General features: G+C 35.9%; 1 protein-coding gene across 1 annotated transcript in view; it reads left to right on the plus strand.

Moving 5' to 3' along the window:
• The window catches only part of ABI3BP (ABI family member 3 binding protein), a 248492-nt gene that overhangs the window by 141936 nt on the left and 85407 nt on the right, over positions 1-21149 (plus strand). Inside the window, exons 17-31 of the mRNA XM_063114629.1 lie at positions 890-964; positions 1522-1596; positions 2993-3067; positions 4051-4122; positions 4902-4976; positions 10892-10972; positions 11441-11488; positions 12594-12656; positions 12766-12840; positions 13571-13618; positions 15038-15097; positions 15951-16040; positions 17388-17420; positions 18311-18394; positions 19986-20045. Of these exons, the coding sequence (XP_062970699.1) occupies positions 890-964; positions 1522-1596; positions 2993-3067; positions 4051-4122; positions 4902-4976; positions 10892-10972; positions 11441-11488; positions 12594-12656; positions 12766-12840; positions 13571-13618; positions 15038-15097; positions 15951-16040; positions 17388-17420; positions 18311-18394; positions 19986-20045 (1014 nt within the window). The remainder of the gene's footprint in view (positions 1-889; positions 965-1521; positions 1597-2992; positions 3068-4050; positions 4123-4901; positions 4977-10891; positions 10973-11440; positions 11489-12593; positions 12657-12765; positions 12841-13570; positions 13619-15037; positions 15098-15950; positions 16041-17387; positions 17421-18310; positions 18395-19985; positions 20046-21149) is intronic.

Here is a 21149-nt window from a genome sequence, read left to right on the forward strand (position 1 = left end):
CACCCTATTGCTAAGAATCATTCTAAAAAGATTTTAGAGTATTGGAGGGTTTTCTTCAGAGCAGTGATTTGCAAATGGGGATGATTTTGTCCCCCACCCGAGGTACATTTGGCAATGCCTAGAAACATTTTCAGTTGTCACAAATGGGAAAGGTGCTACTGGCATCTAGTGGATAGAGGTCAGGGATGCTGCTAAACCCCTACGGTGCACAGGACAGCCTCCCACAGCAAAGAATCATTTGGTCCTCAGTGTCAGTAGTGTTGAGGTGAGAAATCCTGCTGTGGAATGGTCACACCATTCATTCATTTATAGAAGTTCAATTGGGTCTAATCTTTGGCATTTGCTTTCTGATCCAGCTCTAGTGAGTTACTTCTATCCAACAGTTCTGTTTAGCAAGTGTTTATTAAAACCTATTAAACTAGGTACGGTAGGAGGTTCAGAGTGAATAAGATGGTCTCTGCCAGGCATAGATATATGTCTGATATTTTTTGTATGTGTAGTCTTATCTCAGCATTTGTGTCATGATAAATAAAGGCAAATAATCTTAAACAGCAGCAGAAAATAAGGAAAAAAAATGAAATAGCAAGCTAATAGTGGATTCATTTACCAAGTACGAAACAGAAGAGAAGAAACCAGAAAAATCAGTTGAGAACAGGTTGAATGTATGAAACACTTTTATCATGGTTTGTAATATTTAAAGTATGTGTGTTTTTAAAAGTGAGCTAATCTTTAACATCTAGTGAATCACTAGTTTTAAAATGTTGGTCAGCAATCCCTCAAGTGTTATTGATATTTTCCCCATTTGAGGAATAACTTATTACTCATGAATTTGTATTTTATTCCTGGGGCCTTCTACTGCTTTTATAAATGTTGACGTTTATTCCAACAGCAACAAGTGATGCTATTCTGGATTCTGTCCCACCTAAAACTTCTAGAACTCTTGAGCGGCCAAGGGCAACACTGGGTAATGTTTTTAACAGAAAAATCACACTTTGTTTTCCATCAAAAAAAAAAATCCATGTGAATGCTTTTCGTCCAAATGACCATTTCATTCCATCACATCTAACTGTTTATTTCTCTCCTATTTCTGAATATACATACATATTTTTCTAAATGCAGGCATCTTTAACATTCCATTTTGAGCTCTCTCTCTCTCTTTTTTTTTTTTTTTTTTTTGAATTGCAATAGATGATATTTTCCTTTTCCCTAAAGTTGTGAAAAGCTTTGAGAACTGCATGGACATTCACCCACGTCATCTCATCCCATGTGTTTGTGGCCTGTCTCATCCACTTCCATGCACTGAGTCTGCCTGGAGTCAGCTATGAACAGTTATTATTTTAACCTTTTCTCCACTTTCATAAATCATAATTTTATCTACCAGCTTCCAAAACTACATGCATTTTTCATCCTTAATCATGCACTTGGAGCATGTGCATTGTGCCATCTAAAAGCATGTTAAAATCTTAAAATACCTCATTTTAACTGGGATTATTTGGTGGGATGGGGTGTTTGTGCTTTCAGCTCCAAGTGAAACACCATTTGTTACTCAAAAATTGGATATCTTTACCAGTCCTGAAGTGCAACCTACAACACCTGGTAACTAACAACATTTGTATAGTTGTTGTGTACTTTGAAAGAACAGGTAAAGTGACAAAAAAGGAGTCGTGTGGGCCTTTTCAGAATACTTTTAGTACTACACATTTCCCTTTATTCTCTGCCATGAAATTCATCAAAGAACGGAGTTATCTATTATACATAGCCTTGTGATAATCCTCAAAGAATTTCCGTAATCCTAGAGAACAGAACTAAGGTTAACAGAGGTGGGAAGGGGTGGGGTAAGGGAGGAATTGATAAAGACCATAAAAAATGATAACATTGAATAATATTGAACATACTAATTATCCTGATTTAAAAAATAATGATAAATTTCAAATAAGCAAATCCTTAACTATGTTCTACTTTAGGTATATCTACTCAATTCATCTTCTTATATTGTTCAAATAATCTTTTATAGAAGAAACTAATTGCTGTTTTAAGTATAGCTTTGGAATTAGAGTCGCTTGGTTCAAATTGTTGCTCCATTTGTTACTAGTTCTGTGACTTTGGGAACATTATCTCACCTGAGTCACTTAGTTATCTCATTTTTAAAGTAAAGAAAATAATAGTATCTATCCATAGACTTGCTCTGATGGTTAAATAAGATTCTTTACATAAAGTGCTTAGTATTGTGCCTGGCCCAAAATAAGCATTCAATAAATGTTATACTATAAATAAATAAATAAATAAGAATTTCCATAATCCTGATGTGTATATATTTTAAAGAATTATTTCTTTTCAATACATTTTGACTTTGTCAACTAGAAAATAGCAGCAGAATTATATATGGCAATTATTTTAAAATATATTCCCTTCTATTTAGCACATTTAGATGCCACTTGATCAGAGTGGTTCACCCAAAGTAGAGTAAGCATAAAGAGCAGCAGGTAGCTCTGCAGTCCTAGGCATGATGGAGAAAGATGGGTGAAAGAGAGGTAACACAACCTACATTTTATTATAGGAAACTGTTGGAATAATAAAGTTCATTCACTCCTGGTGAGGATAATAATGAGCTACAGAATTAAAGAAGTTCTGAACTTTCCATTCCCTGACTGCCAAATATTTTTTTGTGCCTCTCCCCGGCTAGTCAATGTTATCCTTTTGAGATCTTCATTGTACCTTGTGTTCGGAAATGTCTCAAGAGTGCTCACTTTTCAGTACGTTTAATTGAACAATGTATCTTCAGTTCTCATGTATAAATTCAATTCCTGTTGGCCCAGTCAACACTTGTTTATTGACCACCTACTATGTAGAAAGCATGGTGCTGGGCATTCTAGGGATACAAAGAAATATAAAGCAGTTCTTGCACTCAACAAGTTTACAAGTTTACAGGCACAACCCGATGATCTCTGAGAAATATCATTTATCAAAACTGCGTTAAATCTTCTTCTTTCAGCTCCCCAGCAAACTACATCTATCCCTTCTACACCTAAACGACGCCCAAGGCCCAAAACAGCAAGAACTAAATCTGGTAAATAAATGTCTCTTTAACCTTTTAAGATATTCATTTCCAAATGGATAATGTCCATCTCTTTATCATAAAAAGAAGTGATATGATTCTATAGGTTAGTTTCTTTTAAAAATATGAAATTAACTGAAGATGAATAGTTAATAATGCAAAATAACAAAAATCAAATGCCTCCAATCAGATTTTACTGAATATTATGTGATATTTTCGCACATGAGTTTTGGTATAAACCTAGAAACAAGTCCGGCTGTTACAGCATTATACAGTGAGATATACAGTGTAACTTTTTTGGGGGGGGGTCTGCATTCATATGAGGGGTCTTCAGAAATTTCATGCAAAAGATTTATTGTCTTTTAATTCTGTTTTCCCATGACCTTTTTGAAGTACCCTCATATTTAAGTGTCTGTTAGGCTGACGGTTTTCCTTTTTCAGTGCCTACTATGTTTTCAACTTTGCACTAGGGCAATGATGGAGATGGAGAGGACATGACCCAAATTGCTTATAATCTTGAGAAGACAAGATATAACAATGAGAGAGCAACATAAGATTATACTCATACAACTTACTTCTGAGACTGTAATATTTGTGTAAAAACTCCAAGAAAGAAAATAAGAGTTGAAGATGCAAGCCTCAGAAAATATGTAGGATTTGGAGGAAACGGAGAGAACAACATATATTACAGCCCAGAGTATGGGTGGTATAGGTAGTTTGTCAACCTGGAGGTGACAGTCTTCATTGTCAAGTAATATATGCTGAATTATGCTCTATACACTGGGTTTTGCTTATTCCATTGTAATGTAAATACAATTTTGTATGACCTATATTGTTATGACAGTTTAAAAATTCTTTCCCCAAACTTTTACTCACTGTATACTTTGTTAACACTGACTACTAAATATGGCAGGATTTTAAACAGGTCATTTAGTTCCTCTTTGGAGGATATCTTTTCATTGTCTCAATTTTTTTTTTTTTTTTCCCATCACCAGAAAGAACCACAAGTGCTGGAACAATTACACCAAAAATTTCTAAAAGACCTGAACCTACAGGAACAACACTGGGTAATGATGATATGTCCTTAGTAGATGTGTCACTTTATTTCACCGTAGAAAATCTAGTACCCCAGCTTGTATGTATTGTCTCAATAGTTATTCGAAATGACTTATTTGGACAATACTGAGTATTTCATGCAGTTTGTCAACTCCATGGCTATGGTGGTTGTGGATAGCTAGCCTTACAGTTAGCAGATCTGAACTCAGCATTCAGATACCATCCTGTGGCAGCTGTTTAACCTCTGCTGTTTCCTTGTCTTCCATCCAGTCACTGTATTTGAACTTGGGTCTTGTATACAATTCATTTTTCTGAATAAGGCCCTCAAGTTCAACTTTAGATTTCCTTTGGTAAAACAACTTTTTGTTTTGGTGTTACTAGAATTTCTTTACACTTCATATCATACTATAATACCTATCAGTGTATAGGTATAATGTTTTAAACATGTTTGTTTATTTTTTCCCCCTGGTGCTTAAAGACTTAGATGTGACTAAGAAATATGAAATAAGGGTGCAAAATAGTTAGAACAGTATTTTAAAATCATGGATTAAAATCACTGTTTTTACTTAAGAGTAAACCGGATGAAAATTTATCACTGTATTTACAATAAATGGTACTCTTTGAAAGGATCGTGAAATATTCTTTTAATGGAGTATTTTCAAAATCTTCCAAGATGATGGATTCATTCCACTTAACATATAGTTTATTTTTAGGTTTTCCTTCTGTAGTTTTAGACACTGCAATGCCTAAATATTGACTTGTTGATTATTTTGTTTCTTTATTTTTCCAGCTCCCAGTAAAACACAATTTATTTCTTTGAAACCTAAAATCCCTCTCAGCCCAGAAGTGACACACACCAAACCTGGTAATTACTCTAAACTTTTTTTTAATATTCCAAAAGTAGGGTTGAAAAATTGTTTTATGCAACTGTTTGGAGCAAGAATTTCTGATTTTTATTTTGGTATTCGTTACGTTTTTCTACAGAAAGTGCAAGAATGCAATAAAATGATCTCATTATAACCAGCCCCTCTGATATTATCCTGGCATTACTCTGAGCATTTGGTGAATCATATGTTCATGACGATCACAGAGAAAACATAGAAATGTAACTATGTGGACAATTGCGGACTCCCTTGTCTAGGACTGCAGCATAGTTTCCAGTACCAAAGTCGACTGGAATTCGGATCACACTGAACAATAGCCTTTCAACTGGAAAGGGGAAAAGTGTTTTCATCCCCTAAGAACTCTGCCTTGTTTGGGGGCTTCTCAGTTGTGAGACCAGAAAGGCTTATATTTTCCTAATGCTCCAAGACTTCTAAATTAGGGCTGATTTCTGAACACTGACTTCTATTTACCTCTCAGGAAATTTTAATGGTGTTTTGCCAAAGAAAGGAAGGCTTTTTTTTGCAGGAAGGGATTATTCTGTACACGTAAAATTAAAAACAGAAACAATTCCCTGCATTAGGATTGCAGCACATGTTAAATGACCAAGTCTTCACATTTTCTATCTATCTGGAATCTATACAGCAATCTTAAATGTTGACTTATAAGATTAGCTATGGGGAACTTTGTCACTATTTGTTGTTGTTGTCATCTAAACTCTAAATTCTTAGCTCTGGGAAAAATATTTTTCTCACTATAATGTTTAATGGGTTCTGAATTTGTATTTCCAGTAATGGTATGTTTACAAAGTAGGATTATTAAAGCATGAGATTTTCTGTTTAAGTGGGCATGATTTAATTTGCAATGAAATGGGTAAGAAAAAGAATTCTTATAACTCCCTTTAAAGAAGCAGTGAGATTTCCAGGTGTAGGTGGCAGACTGAAGGAAATTAGTGATTAAGCAAAGGGAATGTAGTTGACACTATGACTATGACTGTGGGTGAGGTCTCCAAGTGAGAGAAATAGAATAAAAACTCCCACTTGGAGAGGTCACTTGAAGAAAGAAGTGTTCTTACTAAAACTCAAAAGCCCTACCAGTCTAAGTTAAAGAACTCTGAGAGCTATATGAGAGAAGGATTGAATGTACATTTCTTTAAAATTCATGCTTAGAGGGCATTGGAATGAGGAAGTAACTATTATGCTTTATTTTGAACAGAGGGCTATTGCCAAGCAGATTAGGAAGTATTACTGTATGTTTGGGTCACCAAATTTAAATAAATATGTCTCCAATGTAATTATTTGTTATTACAAGAAAAAATTTGAAAACATCAAAAAAATTTTCCAAATGTTGGTTACAGTTTATACATGATAAGTTACATTACTGATTTCAGTGGTTTCCATGAAAAAATTTCTTAGGGGACATTTATTCATTAATACAAATAAGGGTGGGAGGGAGTGTTCTTATCATTGTAAGGTGTTTGAGCATGGAGACTTCTTAATTTGACATTTCCTTTTAAAAGGGGAAAAATTATTCGGAAGCTAACATGTTTATATTCCTTTGATTTCTAAATCTTCTGATCACCTAAGAATATCCACCCTTTTTCCCTTAACAGCAGGTATAAGTGCTTCAGAATCCAGGCCCAAACCTATGCCAACTCAAGTTGACCTTGAGGAGTCCAGGGCAACACAGAGTAAAGGATGGATCTCTGCAAACCATTGCTTTGGTTTTAGCTTCTTAACTTTTATTTTACTTTATTTATTTTTATTATAGGTCAGGCCACCTTTATAGCTCTGCTGAAGATTTATGTTTCTAGCCAAGGTTCAGAAGAGCAAAATAAACCACGAAAAGCTCTTTAATTTGAGTAATTTTGCTGCCTTTCCCAGCCGGCCATCTGCTCACATACTACTGTCTTTCCATTTCACTTCCGTACAGGCTGCTTTTTCTTAGGTTTTCCTTCCCAGTTAAGTTAATGAGTAAAAATCCACATTGGTTTGGGCATGTTTTATAAGTATGATCCAGTGCATTTTTCAAACGCCATAGTCACCTACAATGTCCCAACTTTTCTATGTCATGCAATGAGACCTGTTTCCTTCATGGTTTAATCTTTGAGAGGGTAATGACATTCTGCTCTCTTAAGCTTTTAATGGACTGAAAAAAGGGGAAGGACACCCCCACCACCACCACTACAAGCAAGTGCAAGGGTTTGTTTTACACAGCTCTTTCCATGTTGGGTAGGATTTTAAATTGTTCTCATTACTAGCCACACATCCATGAGTATGTGTCTGTTTTTACTGAGGTGAGTGGCTTAGTCATTTGCAGGACACTCAGCTTTGTTATGGAACATTTTATGCCTTTATCCCTAACACATTAAGGTCATAAAAAGAGTAAGTTCTGTCAGAAGATGTATTTGTTTTTACTAAACATAGACTTTACTATTATATGCAGTTGACTCTGACTCTTAATTGATGGGGTTCCGTCCCTATTTGGAATTCAAAGATGCAGATTTTTCTTTATAAAATTCCAAAAACAGCATTCTTAAATCTTTGTGAAGGCGAAAGATGTTAAGTAGCAAATCTTACTTTTTCACACTTTTAGAAGGCGACTTTGTAGAAACAAAAACATGAATTACAACTTCAAAGTTTCAAATTTTTTGGTTGTTGTTGTTATTTACTATTTTCGGGTGTGGATGCTTTCACAATATTTATTATATTTTACGTATTGATGTTTCCCCCCTTTTTTTCTATAGAATTTGAGGCACCCAAACATAATCACACTGACACACACACTATCCTTCTCTTTCCCTCCTCTCCACCCAGCGTCCCCTTCCCTCCTCGTCCCCCCCCACTCTCACTCCCCCACTACACTCTCCCTCTAACACACACACACACACACACACACACACACACGCACGCACACACACAGAATTTTTTCTTCGGTGTGTATACTTTAATATGACACATTACTACTCTTTTGCCATTCATCTGTTAAAATCTGTTTTGGGGCAAGTTGGAAATCAGAGTTCTGGTGTTTTGGGGTTTTTTACATCACTGCCTTTTAACTCTGTTCTTTCACACCTAATTTTTACTCTTCTATTTTCTCACACAAAGATTTTTTGGCCACAGACATGCTAATGAATGATGCTGCCTTTAAGTAGCACCTGTGCTATTACTCTGCATTGCTTTCAGAATAAATGAAAATTCTCTAGCTGTATTATTTGTTGTCATGTTTTCTTTTTCAGTTGCTAAAAACTAGTTGCTATATAGTGGCCGTATAGAAATTTTTCGTTAAGGTTTCTTTTTCAGTCACTACTTACTTCCCCCAAACCTGCCACATTTCCAGTCCAGCAATATTAGAGATAACTCCTGGTAAATGTAATATCAGAAACATATAAGTAGCAGGATGATTTTAGTTCTGTTAAGACGGCAGTGCCACATTAATTAATTTCTGTAAGAAAAAAGTCAAAGAATCTTGTTTTCTATTTCAAAAATAAATTGAGCCTATTTATTTTCTTCTTCTTGAAAAAAATAATTCTTTTTGTTCATAGAATAGTAAGAAACCTGTTGGATGATCTTTTTAAAAGCCCAGGTAGATATTGTAACCAAACTACATTCAACACGAAGTATAATTTACTTACTGGCTGTTTAAATAAACATCAGAGGGTTTGTTATCTATCAGAATATTTAAATAATGTTATTATTAAATTTATTCAGCATTGCATGAAATCTGAGACCGATTTTAAACTCCTATTGACTTACCAAAGTGGATTCCATAGCATATGTGAAGCCATTTATTTACTGGAAATAAATGCTAATAAATATGGGGACCAGCATACGAACACTGGTGGCCCCTTTTGGACCACAAGTTTAATTCCTATCTTTAATGAAAGAATTCAGGTACAGCCAAGATGGAGTTCACTTAAAACCAACAGAGCACAGATAGAGTAACAGGTCTGGTGGGTCTGTTGCCTCTTCCCACTTCCTTAGATGAACCTGGATGTCCTGCAAAAAAACAAAGTAGCAGGTGACAGGACATTCAAGGCAACCTCAGAAGGGCTATTCTGAACTCCCTTTAAATTAGCATTTTCTCCGCCACCAAGGGTGGTCTTCAGAATATTGGGTAGCGAGGGCAATAGCGAAAGATCAACAACAGAAATTAAGAATTCTCAATTCTTGCTTTATTGCGTTTGTGGGGAAGATATGGGATGATTGAACTTCACTGTCATAAGAACTAGAACCTAACCACTCATCAAGAAAAGACACTTTTTTATGGTAAAGAACGTTTAACTTCTGAGATGGTGCTTTTCAGAGATATTTTTGATATTGCTTGCTTTTATTGCAGTCCCAGAACCTCAGACTCTACTATCACAGTCAACAATAGACAATAAAACTTCCTTTAAGAGTGAAAAAGAATTCCCTTTCTTTAATACCCTCTATGTTCAATTTTGTCCTTAGCTTTGGCTTTTTTTTTTTTTAATCTTTCTTGTTTTTTCCAGCCATTTTTCCAGAAGATATACTCTCTGCCCGTGTTTGATGAAGGAGAGGCTCCGAGACAGCCATGAGAGCCGTGCTGATTTAAAACATTCTTTATTGTCCCGCCTTATACTTGGGGACTATGTCCTGAGCTTGTCCTAACCTTTTGTTATTGCCAGTGGAAGACCCTGGTTTTTTAGGGCATATTTATTTATGCTTTTACTTTTGGAGATGTTTTTCTCACTTTCAAAACTCCAACATTTGCAGATTTTCTTGAAAAGCACGATGCGCTTTCCAGATCTAAGTGCCCTGATGTGTCACTAGGAATCCATTCAGAGACAAATAGAAAAACCAACCCCAATCTTTAGAGCTTCTTTTCTTCAAAAGAGCAAAAAATGTGTTCTGGTGCCATCTTAGCCAATTACCCATATTTTCCTTCAGAACATGAACTGCTGGTTACTTTATTACATTCACATATTCCAAATGAGAATCATGCCTTTTTTTTTTTCCGTTTCTCTTTCCAAACTTAACTGACTACATTTTTGTTCACTTTGCCTAAAAACACAGGAATCCACTTAAATAGAAAAGAAATTTCTTATATGGATAAAAGTTTCACTATTTATATTTGCTCAACCTAGCAATTAAAAATTAAGCATATTTCATATATTTAAATATATTTTATTATTTTTTCCTTTGATTTTGACTCCTTCTTGATGATTTTTCATGCCATCTTAGAACATGGAACATTGGGAACCAAGCCTTCAACAACATTAGGTACTACAATGACTGAGTGGAGGCCTTTGTTTCCTCTTTTCCTGACTGCTGGTATCTTTCCTGACAGGCTCACATTAAGGGATTAACACATTAATGTCCAATTGTGTGTGTGCTCTGTTCTTCTGGGAAAAAAGTTTTAATCCTGCAGTTAATAGTTTATAAACTATATCTCATTTTTAAAAGGTTGCCTCCCCTGAAATAATTTCCAAATTCAAAGCCTCTTTGCATATGTTGTTGATTTGTGGATTTTTTAATTACTAAGTGAAAAACTTCTCCTTTCGAATCTTAGGCCAAATAAACTTTAATTTTTATTCCAAATGGCTTCTTAAAAAAAACCTTTCTCATGTTCCTATTAAACATAGACATTCTCTATTTTTAATGTGAGTCTTCTTTCAGCAGTACAAAGTTTTGAGATTTTCCATCTCAAAATGGAAGAACAGAGAGCTCTCTTGGACAGTTTATAAACCTTTGACAAAAAAATTACTCAAGACCTCATTTAAAACTGGGTAAATAATGATAGAAAGTTGCAAACTAGAAGGATATGTGTCCACAGCAAGTCAAACGGCTTAAATATGCTTCTAAGATATACGTAATATTTATTGTCAGTTTGGAGAGCCACCCTTCCTGTACTAACTAGCTAATTTTCTTTCTTCAGTTCCACGAAAGACCAAACGACCAGGTCGTCGCCCTCGCCCTAAAACCACACCTAGTCCAGAAGTGCCCAAGTCCATACCTGGTAAATGTGATGTTCAGGGTTCCAATTAACATAGAAAGTGGAATATGGTAGTTTTTGATTTAGGAATTACCAGCTACTTAAGTAGCTGGGCTTTAGGAACCAGTATGATTGATTTTTATATTTGAGCATCTATACCTGCTATCTATATTCATATTACATATACAATATTACATTTTATAAAGTATTTTCATCTTTTTATTTGTAGATGTTAGGTACACAAAGCAGAAAGCTGACCCCTGTAGGTGGATTATTAAAGTAAGGCACCTTACAATCTTACAGATGATACATATTCATGGCAGATGATGTATGGGAAAGCAATAGGGAGAAGGGGGGTAACTGGGAAAAATAAAAGTGAAAATCACTTTCAGAAAAAGAACACAGTTTAGGTAGAGCATCCTAGCTTGAGGCATAACCTCAAGATACCACTTCTTGATATAATTAGTGGTTTTGGTTTTTTTGCTTCCATAGCTCAGGAACCTGCCACAGTACAACCGGAGCTCTTGGTGCCCACAATTGGTAATTTTACCCCCTCCAGTTGCTTTCACGTTGTCACTTTTGCTTTTCCCCCTCTCCACTTCAGGCATGACTGCAGTTCTACCACCCCATCACAATTTCATCCCATGCTTCCCCTCACGTTTCCTATCTGGGTCTGAAGAGCCTGAAGATAGGAGAATGCTTCTAGAAGAATCCTATGTGTTCATTTAGGGAAGGTCTGTGGTCTTGGCCACAACTTCCCAGTTCTCTACTGACCCTCTGTTCTTCCATCACATGTGTCCTGGTGTTGAGAAAGCATCGACTCTTTCTCAGACAGGGACTTCTGTGCTCACCGTGTACTGAACAAACGGCAAAATTTTATTCCAGTGTCATGGTTCGCATTCACTGACTTACTCATTCAACTTGCAAGGCTTTCTCTCTTTTAAACATCTGCATGAAATAATGGCTTCTTCAGCTTCTGTTTCTTTGGAAAATGTTTTTGAGTATATATGGATAACTAGGGGCACAAGGACTTTTCTTGGTCTAGGGTCCAATATTAAAGTAGATATGATCGTTGTAGCTTGAGAACATTGAAAGTCCCAGGCTGGATTTTTGGTTTTAATACTAATACCATTTGATTATGATTATTTCATTGTAATTTCTCAGCATTCATAATGTGTCACTGCTTTACTTTGGAAAGTTCCAGAAGTCAGTAGCCATGTAACATTGTATCTCACATGTGATTTCAAGTGTTTATGGATTATTTACGAGATCTTCTCCTAAGCAAGTTTTGAATTTCTACCTTACTGTTTTTATACTGAAGAAAACCTATCAATCAAAAAAATAGAACAAGTATACTTACCCCTTTTTGAAGTTATTTATATAGGAAAAAAAGTCTTATGATAGTTTTCATTACTTTTGCACAAAGACACATTTTGAGCATTTCCTAAAGATTTTTCCTTTCAGGAAAAACTAACGATACAAATGTATAGTTAAAATGGACACCTGTCCCACCTTTCCCACACCCCAGGAATTAATTTTTATACATTCATTGAATTTATGTAGTGTCTTTGCTCAGTATATATGTCTTTAATTTTGAAAGTCATGCCATGACCATTATGCTAATGTTTAATACCTTTTTCTTTAGCATCAAAACCATCTAAGAGACCTAAAACCACACACAGACCAGATGCACCTCAAATCCAACCTGGTAATGACTATTTCAATGCCTTGATCTGTAAAAAGCAAAGTGGTGTGTAACATTAATCTTCTTATTCACAGCTCAGCTATGACACTAATTAAGCACCTTTTTTCTTCAGATTCAAAACCGCCAAAGCAATTACTTCCTAAACCCAAAACCACAGCAAAACCAGACTTGCCACCCACTAAATCTGGTAAACATAATTTCCAGTGCTTTAGTTTAACGAGTTTTTTCTTTGGAAATGTTGCAGAAAATGTTTACAATCTATTATATCATATAAAGCATACAAACCCAAATACCATGATTTTGTTCATTACTTTCTTCAAGTAGCCACACTGATATTTTAAGCAATAAGTGAAGAAATCAGTATGTGGGAAGAGGGAAATGTATACCTGATTGTCTAATAGATCTTATTTTCTTAAAGCATTTTTAGGCCTTGTTTTCTGAATTTGTAATGAATAGAAGCCTGATTTTTCAGTATCTGGAACATTTTTGAAAGTGACTTTAGTAACCACTACTAGGCAGTACACGCAGGAGGCTGTCACTGTGTTCTTCCTTCATAAGCCCATCTGATAAAAAAAAAAACCCTGCTGATCAGCCATTGGCTTCCTCTAAAATAAACTGGCATTTTAAACAGTACCTATTAACTGAGTGGTTTTCTACCATGTAAGAAGAATGTATATAACAGTTCTGAAAATTCAACTGTTTTGCAATTGAAATTTTCTTCTAAGATTTCAATTAGTATAAAATTCTAATGTGCCAAGAGAGCATCTCTCATAATAAATAAGCCTATCAAGAAGGTAATTTATATCAACTTAGAATAAACCAGGCTGTGTGTCCTCTGAATTAATCAATAATTACCTAAAAGTTTAGACTTCCTTACTTTTGTTATTTACGTCTGTTTGTTTATTTCTATGATGCAGCCTTTGAACCTGTTCCATCTGAGACTGCAGCTCCCTCAATAACCATAGGTAACAATGACTTCTTTCTTGGTCAGTGTTTTTCTGCGTTTTTCCCTCTTATCTCTTTTGTCATTATTACTATTTTCAACAGGAGCCTTTTCAGCATGAAGTTAGGCATTCTTACATCTGCTGCTCAGCTTATAACACCTGAATGTTACTCTTTCTTCAATCATCTTCAGAGACGTTCAGGTTGCTTGCAGCACTTGATGCTGTCAAGAGTCACAGGCACTCTGTCCATCAATCCTTCAAACCAGGAAATTTTTGAAATCCCTGCTTGTGTGTTTGTACAATTTGTGGATGTTGGAGGGGAGCAATGAAAAAGCTGGTTGGAGCTTGTCTTCAGTGTGTTTATAAGGAGCTTCTGACAGCACATAATTGTCTCTTCCTTGCAAAAGTCCTTTCTTCCTTGATTCCATACTATTCAAATGCAAGTGGACCTTTCTGTTGACAAATTCATCCCGTGACGCTAAATTCCAAACAAAATAGGGATTCCCCATTTTTGTTTGAAGGCAATCAGTTGTGAGCATTGTTTTCATCCTGTTGTCCTGGCTTTCCCTGTCTCTTCTGTACACCATTAGTTTAGAAACACTCTCAGATGTGGCTTAAACCAACTTTGTGCTATGATGTCTTGAACACTCAGGGAAAGCCAATCTCCATATAAAAGTTTAAAGAGTTTCTGGTGATAAGATGTTTGAATGTTACATTTAATCTTCTGGATTTAATGAAAAATGAATGGGGGTGTTAATTTAATACCAAAGAGTTGTAATTCTTAATTAACGTCATATCTGTGCATAATCATTTCAGAATATTTTAGAAATCCTGTTTGTTGAATTATTGCCTTTCAAGTTTTTTTTTTATCATTTGTTCCTCACTTGAATAAGTATCTCCTAAATATCTATTTGAAATAAATTAATAAATAAGGAGAAATAGTAAGAAGCAATATCACATTTATTATGAAAAAAAGAAACAAGTTTATCTTTGCATAACTGTCACAGGTCTCCAGTAAAAAGACTGATTAAGAACATTTGCCTAATTCTCTTCACAGCCACCACCCCTCAAAACTAAAAATGGTGGTGAAAGCCTTTCATATACCAACAGAAGCTTCTATAATAATTTTTCAGAGTAACTTATAGTTACATATTAGACAACTAAGAGATATTCTTAGAGGCAGGTTTCTAATATAGTTAGAATCAGATAACCAAACACAGAAAAAATACTTCACATTGGCCTCATAGGGAAGCAAAGTGCAAAGGTATGGCTATTGATATAAATGGATATGAAACTATGGACAGTTATTGGAAAACAAATACTATTTTCCTGAGTTCAGAAATGCTCCTCAAGCATTACAGGGTTAAGAAGATTCATTTTCAAGATAATTTTTTCCTAGATTTCTTAATCTCTATTGTTTATTACATTGCTTTTGGTCAGTTCCTGCCACAGACATTGAACCTGTAACTCTAAGAACTGAGGCTCCAGTGACAACATTAGGTAATGACTTTTTATGTCTTTAAACACGTGCTTTTTCTGCTCATTGTCCAGTCTATACCATCACCACCTGGATCAAGGGGTTTTTCCTTTTATAACATTTTCTCATTATTCTCTCATCATTTTCTTTTCTTTTTTTTTTTAATCCTCTCATCATTTTCTTCATTTTGAATGTATTGAAGGTGCTTACAACAGTTACTTGGTTATAACATAAGCCCATATGCAGCTAGCGCAGAGTATCTATCTCCCACACTATCCAGCTTAATCAACACTTTACAGAGCCTGTTGTTCAAATCAAGTTGTGTTCTCTGTTAAAGCTGAATTTCAAACACAATTAGGAGTGTCTGCCCCATAAACATGAATTATAATTCTGTGATCCTCTTGCTTTATGTTGTTTTAAGATACGCAACACACTTTTATGGTCTACCGACTATTTTAGGAAATGCAATATGCTCATTCTAATAATTTTTAATGGAAATGGAATGTATGCCTAACCCAAGTAATTTCTAGGTAAGATTTCTCAAAAGCAGGTGAGCCTGGGTCCGTCTTTGGTGTGTTGTCAATGTGCCTTATGTCTGAATTCATTTGAGTCTGGACACTCCTTGAAAATCTGTTACTAGTTTTCAAATCATTAAAATAATGTTATATAATTTATCTTTCTCAAAAGAACTATCAATAGACCAAAATTTTAAAAGTTTTTGCATGTAGGTGACCAGAAGGAAATTCTAAACCAAAGAGATAAATTTCTCTAGACTCAAGAAAATCTAAGAAAATTCTAGAAAACCTAGAGTCATGTGTAAACCTTTATTTAGTTTCTGGAGTCATAAGACTACAGTAACCAGTTTCCTTTCTTTAGCTCCAAAAACGACAAAACGGACAAGAACACGTCGTCCACATCCCAAACGTAAAACCACGCCACACCCAGAGACAACTCAGACCAAACTAGGTAAATACTATGGGGTCTCTTTTCCTGTGGAACCCCAATGGATGTGATATAGGGGTGGCAGTTTAACATGCCACCTACTAAACCCTGTGACCCTTAAGGGTGAAGACCCAAGTCATGGGAAGCAGCTGTGACCAACACAGTTCTCTGGCTGATACCTGGGACTTTCTCATCCTGCTTATGTGAGGAGCTGCTTGGTATCTGGGTATTTTATTTGCTTCTCTGACATTCAGTTACATTTTTCTCTTTGATTCTGACTCAGCAAAAACTTATCAAGTGAAGCATCTAGTTAGCTTATTTAGTTCTACTTGTCATACATTTTATTAAATGCCACATTTGCATTTGTGAGGAATATTTTTAAAATTACAAATGACTTAGCTTAGTTGAGGAAGGAAGCTGCTCTTATGTGAGACTGTTCATAATTAGATATAAAGGAATGTGGGCAAAAGCAATATTTATTAAGTTGTACCAACTGTTAGACACATAGCTAATTCTTAGAGAAGCAAAAACTCTGTGGGTTGAGAAGTGTAATGTGGACCTTGAAATTTGTAGAAATGGTGGATTTGTTGGTGGGATGGGCAGGAATCATGTAAACAGAGGCAGGAAGTTACCACATGTGTGGGTGAGAGTAGAAGGGTAGGAATTAGATGTACAGCCTGATCTAATTCAGTGCGAAAGTGAGAAGGGCAATGTTCGTTAGCTGGACAGTGATGCTACTTTCGGATGGGTTCACAAAGAGGACCTCGATTGCCTGACTACAGTGACTAGATTTGAGCCAATTGACTACACCACGCTCTCCTCCCCTTTCTGTCCTGTTAACAGAGAGATGCACTAATAAGTTCCATGGACTGAATGACCTTCTGTCTCTGTTTGTGTGCCTTTGTCTGGACAATGGTCTTGGTCTTTTTCCAAAGTGGACTCTCAACAAAAAAGAGCATTGCCTATCTTGGTTATTCATTACTGTGTCAGCTTAAATATGTCATCAATTGCATCTATCATGACCTAGGGCTTTGTTTTCCAATCTACAGTATTATAAATTATACTTTCACATTCTTTTCTTAAAATTGTTAAACATAATGTTATTAGACAGATGCCTAAAGATTTTTCTAAGCAGGGTTTTCTACTAAATTATCAGATAATATAAAAACAAGAAAAACTGGTAGCTAACCATGTAGAGATACTAAGGATATAGTTATATCACAAGAAAAAATACCTGTGTACCCTCTCGGGAACTTTAAAAATTTTGCTTTCACTGGTAAAGTTCATTTTCAAGGGAATTTGATGGCTTTTCTTTTGTGTTTAACATTTCTTCTTCTTTTTTTTTTTAATTGATTTTGATCATTTCTATAGACTTTGGACCTGTCACTCCTGGGGCATCTGTAGGTAATGATTCTTTATGTCCTTCAGCAAGTGCTTTTTCTTACTCATTGTCAAACTCAGCTGTGACACTATATAGATGATGTTGTCATTCTCTGTTGTCATCCTATTACACTACTCATCATAGAATGATGATGAATATTGAAGGTCTTCTTACTTTTAACAGAAAAAAAATGTGCATGAACTTAATTCAAGACAGATATCTGCCCCATATCCCAGCTTAGAATTGCATCGTGTCAATCTTAGCCTCTGTTTGAACATTACGGTTTGTTAGAGCCAAGATCCAAATAGGATTCCCCATATATCCCTTATTTATACCACCAATGCAGCATCAGTGATGCACCATCAAGTTTCCTTAAGCATACTACTTTCTATATTTCAAGTTCTATGTAATGTTTCCATGCATTTTATACTTAGTCTAGTAAAATACCAAGTGGAAAATTTGCCCAAGCCTAGTCGTCTTAAATTATAAGTGATTACCATAGGGTTGGTTTGAACCTCTCTCACACCATTTGAGTGAGCATTGATCTGTAACCAGTTTGGGGCTAGAGATACTTTAAAGAAAATGATAATAGTTTGTAATCTTCATTTCCTAAATGTAATTGTATAAGGGAACTTCAAAAAGTTCATAGAAAAATAGAATTAAAAGATAATACAAATCTTTCTATGAATTTTTTGAAATACCCTTGTATGTGTAATTTTTGTCTGTGGAGAATTCTCAATTATCAAAGAAAACCTATTAATATATTAAAGAAGAAAATTTCAAACCCAAGAGACGAAGGTCTCTCAGCTCAAACTCTAACAAGTTTTGGAAAACTTAGAACCATGTTTTATCATCATACTCACAGTTTATGGAACCATCAGCATCATATTAATCCTAAATTTTCTTCCTTCAGCTCCGACAACAACAAAAAGAACCCGTCGTCCACGTCCCAAACCTAAAACCACACCCCATCCAGAAGCACCTCAGACCAAACTGGGTAAATATGTGGTTTCTGGTTAAAGAATCCAAGCAGGCTACCCCAGTTGGGAATCTGAATTCTATGCATATATGATATATTGGAACATGTCCTAGATATCTCTTAACAGTAAGAGCTATTGGTTAGTGAGCACCTCTTGCTTCCTTTGTGGGAATCTATTAATGATCATTTGATTTACTTATTATTTGATTCCATTCATGTCTTAAAGATAAAGCTGCTCAGTATAGTATGGAACCAGCACTATCAGTTCAAATCAACTACTCTTGTTAAGTCCTTTCTAATTCCCCTAAACCATATTAGCCAATACATAAGTAGGAGATATATTTTATTTCCCAATTGGTTTGCACTACAGTTGTAAATAAAAGCTGTTTCTGCATACACAGGTAGAAAGTAACATAAGGTGCACGTTAACACAAATGTAAAATAATTTCTTGAATGATACAAATGCCCCATGCTAGGAGCATAGTAAATGTTTAAAGGAGGAAACAATCCAGGAGAATGAGGAAGAAATCAGTCCAGAATCTGGATGAGTGGAAGGATGAGGGAACAAAGGCTGGCACCCAGTTGAAGCTGGCTCACCGGCAGAGGATGACTTGGTGGTGCTGTCCTGTGGAACGGGCCCATTGGATGAATGAAAGGGGGACTGGGATGTCTACCCAAGAGCTTAAATTTGATCCAGTGGGCTTCGTTGTCCCTACTTCTGCACACAGCCATGCTTTTTCTGTTCTTAGAACTGAAGATACCAGCCTAATGATGCCAAAAACTGAGAGATGGTTCTTTACCTTATTATGTTAAGGGCCACGATATTCACTAAAGACTTAGTCTCCTGATGAGTATAGTCTCACTTCCTTTTGGCTTTCTGTTCCTTTGTGTGGGAGAAGAACCCTAGGGTGACCCCCAATAATTCTCTACTCCTGGGGTTAATACCTTTGTATAATTCATCTTCTCCTTCTCTTTCTCAGTCCCTCTCTCTCTCTCTTTGTCTGTCCCCTGTACTAGCACAGCAGACACACACACCTCTAACATCCCATCCCCTTTGCCTTATTCTATGGGTTAGAAGCAAGTATAAGTCCAGCACACACACTAAAGGGAGAGGACGACGCAGCGGTGTTAACACCAGGAGACAGGAATTATTGAACATATAAACTATTCAATGCATCCATCATTATTGAGTACTGCTTATAATGGATACTCTTTGTTTTTGGCTTCCATAAAAGTGCTAGCTGTCTTTACCACGTCTTTTTCTAAGAAAATTACTGACCAGATTTTCTCCTATATGGCTGTTCATGTCAGTTCACATCAGATAACTAACCAACAATGAGATCTTACTGTTGACCTCTGTGAGATGCACAGCAGAGTCCAAAGGCTATGACTGACCGTCTTCTGAATCAAATGAGTACTTGGTTTAAGTTTTGCTTGAGGATCCTGTAGAAATATTCAATGGAAAAAATACATCTACTTTCTTTTGAGTTAAGAATATTAAAAATTAACTTTGTAGCCTTAGAAACTTTATTTTTACTGGTAAGATAAATCTTCTGACATTTCACATATTCACGGAATCTCTTTGGTGTCTTTTATTACTTTTGACCAGTTCCTGCCACAACCCTCGAACCAGTTATTCTTAGAACTGAGGCTCCAGGGACAACTCTAGGTAATGACACATTATGTCCATCAGCATCTGCTTTTCCTGCTATTTCTGACCCATTTCATCACCATATAACCACAGCTTCTCGCACTTCCCAAGACTTCCATGTCATCTCTGTCATTCAATTTCTTCTTAATATATTGAAGAATATTAAAACAATTTCTTGTTCTTGAGAGCCAAGCATGAACTCAGTTCCATATACATAGCCGCGATGTAATGTCTTTCAGTGTGTGGCCTTTTGCTTCCATGTAACATTTTAATCACATTCTTTGTAACTGAGTTTCAAACATAATCAGTAGGGGGGTGGGGACGAAGTTGTCTATCCCCGGTCTAGACTGAGCAATTCGGCCCCGCTATTACGGTGTTACTCAGTTATTTTGCAAACCTCAATTCCTACATTTTTACTATCTGCATGATTATGTTTTTGTTTTGCCATTTTAGTAATGATCTGGGCTTGTTTCAGTAAGGAATTAAGTAGAAAATACTCCCAAGGCTGGAAAATTTAAATTACAAGCATCATCATCAGTACCATTAGCAAGACGTTGGAACTTTTTTCACTCAGGAATCCCTGTGAGAATCTCCTTGAAACCTCCTTGATAAATCAATTTATATTTCTGTGTGATTTTTGTTCTCCAGATAAATGTAAATGATATAAAGAGGCACATTATCAAAATAGGGGCAAATATTTCAAATTCAAAAGAAAAATTTCAAATTCAAAAGAAAAAATTTCTGAAACTCAAGAAATTACAACAAGCATAATCCTATCCACATCTTCTGGAACCAAAAACACCGTGTTGACCTGAGGTTTTCTTCCTTCAGCTCCCAAAGTGCCTTAACAAGCTCGCCTTCCACGTGTCCAACCTAAAACCTCCCGAGTCCTGAAGTACCCTAGAGCGATCTGGGCAAATGTGTAGGCCCTGGTTAAGGAGTCCCAGCAGCAAGTCAGGGACAGCCCGTGCTTCCACATCAGAGCAGGCAGCAAGAACAGGCTTGGGGACGTGACATGGTAGCCAAATTCCTTATGCTTTGTGAATTAGAATCTTCTCTCTCAATGTCTATTTAATTTACTTCTCATTCAATTCTATTCATTCTTTCAATATTGAATGTTTA

Source organism: Cynocephalus volans, chromosome 1 (assembly GCF_027409185.1).
Source record: "Cynocephalus volans isolate mCynVol1 chromosome 1, mCynVol1.pri, whole genome shotgun sequence".
NCBI classification, from domain to species: Eukaryota; Metazoa; Chordata; class Mammalia; order Dermoptera; family Cynocephalidae; genus Cynocephalus; species Cynocephalus volans.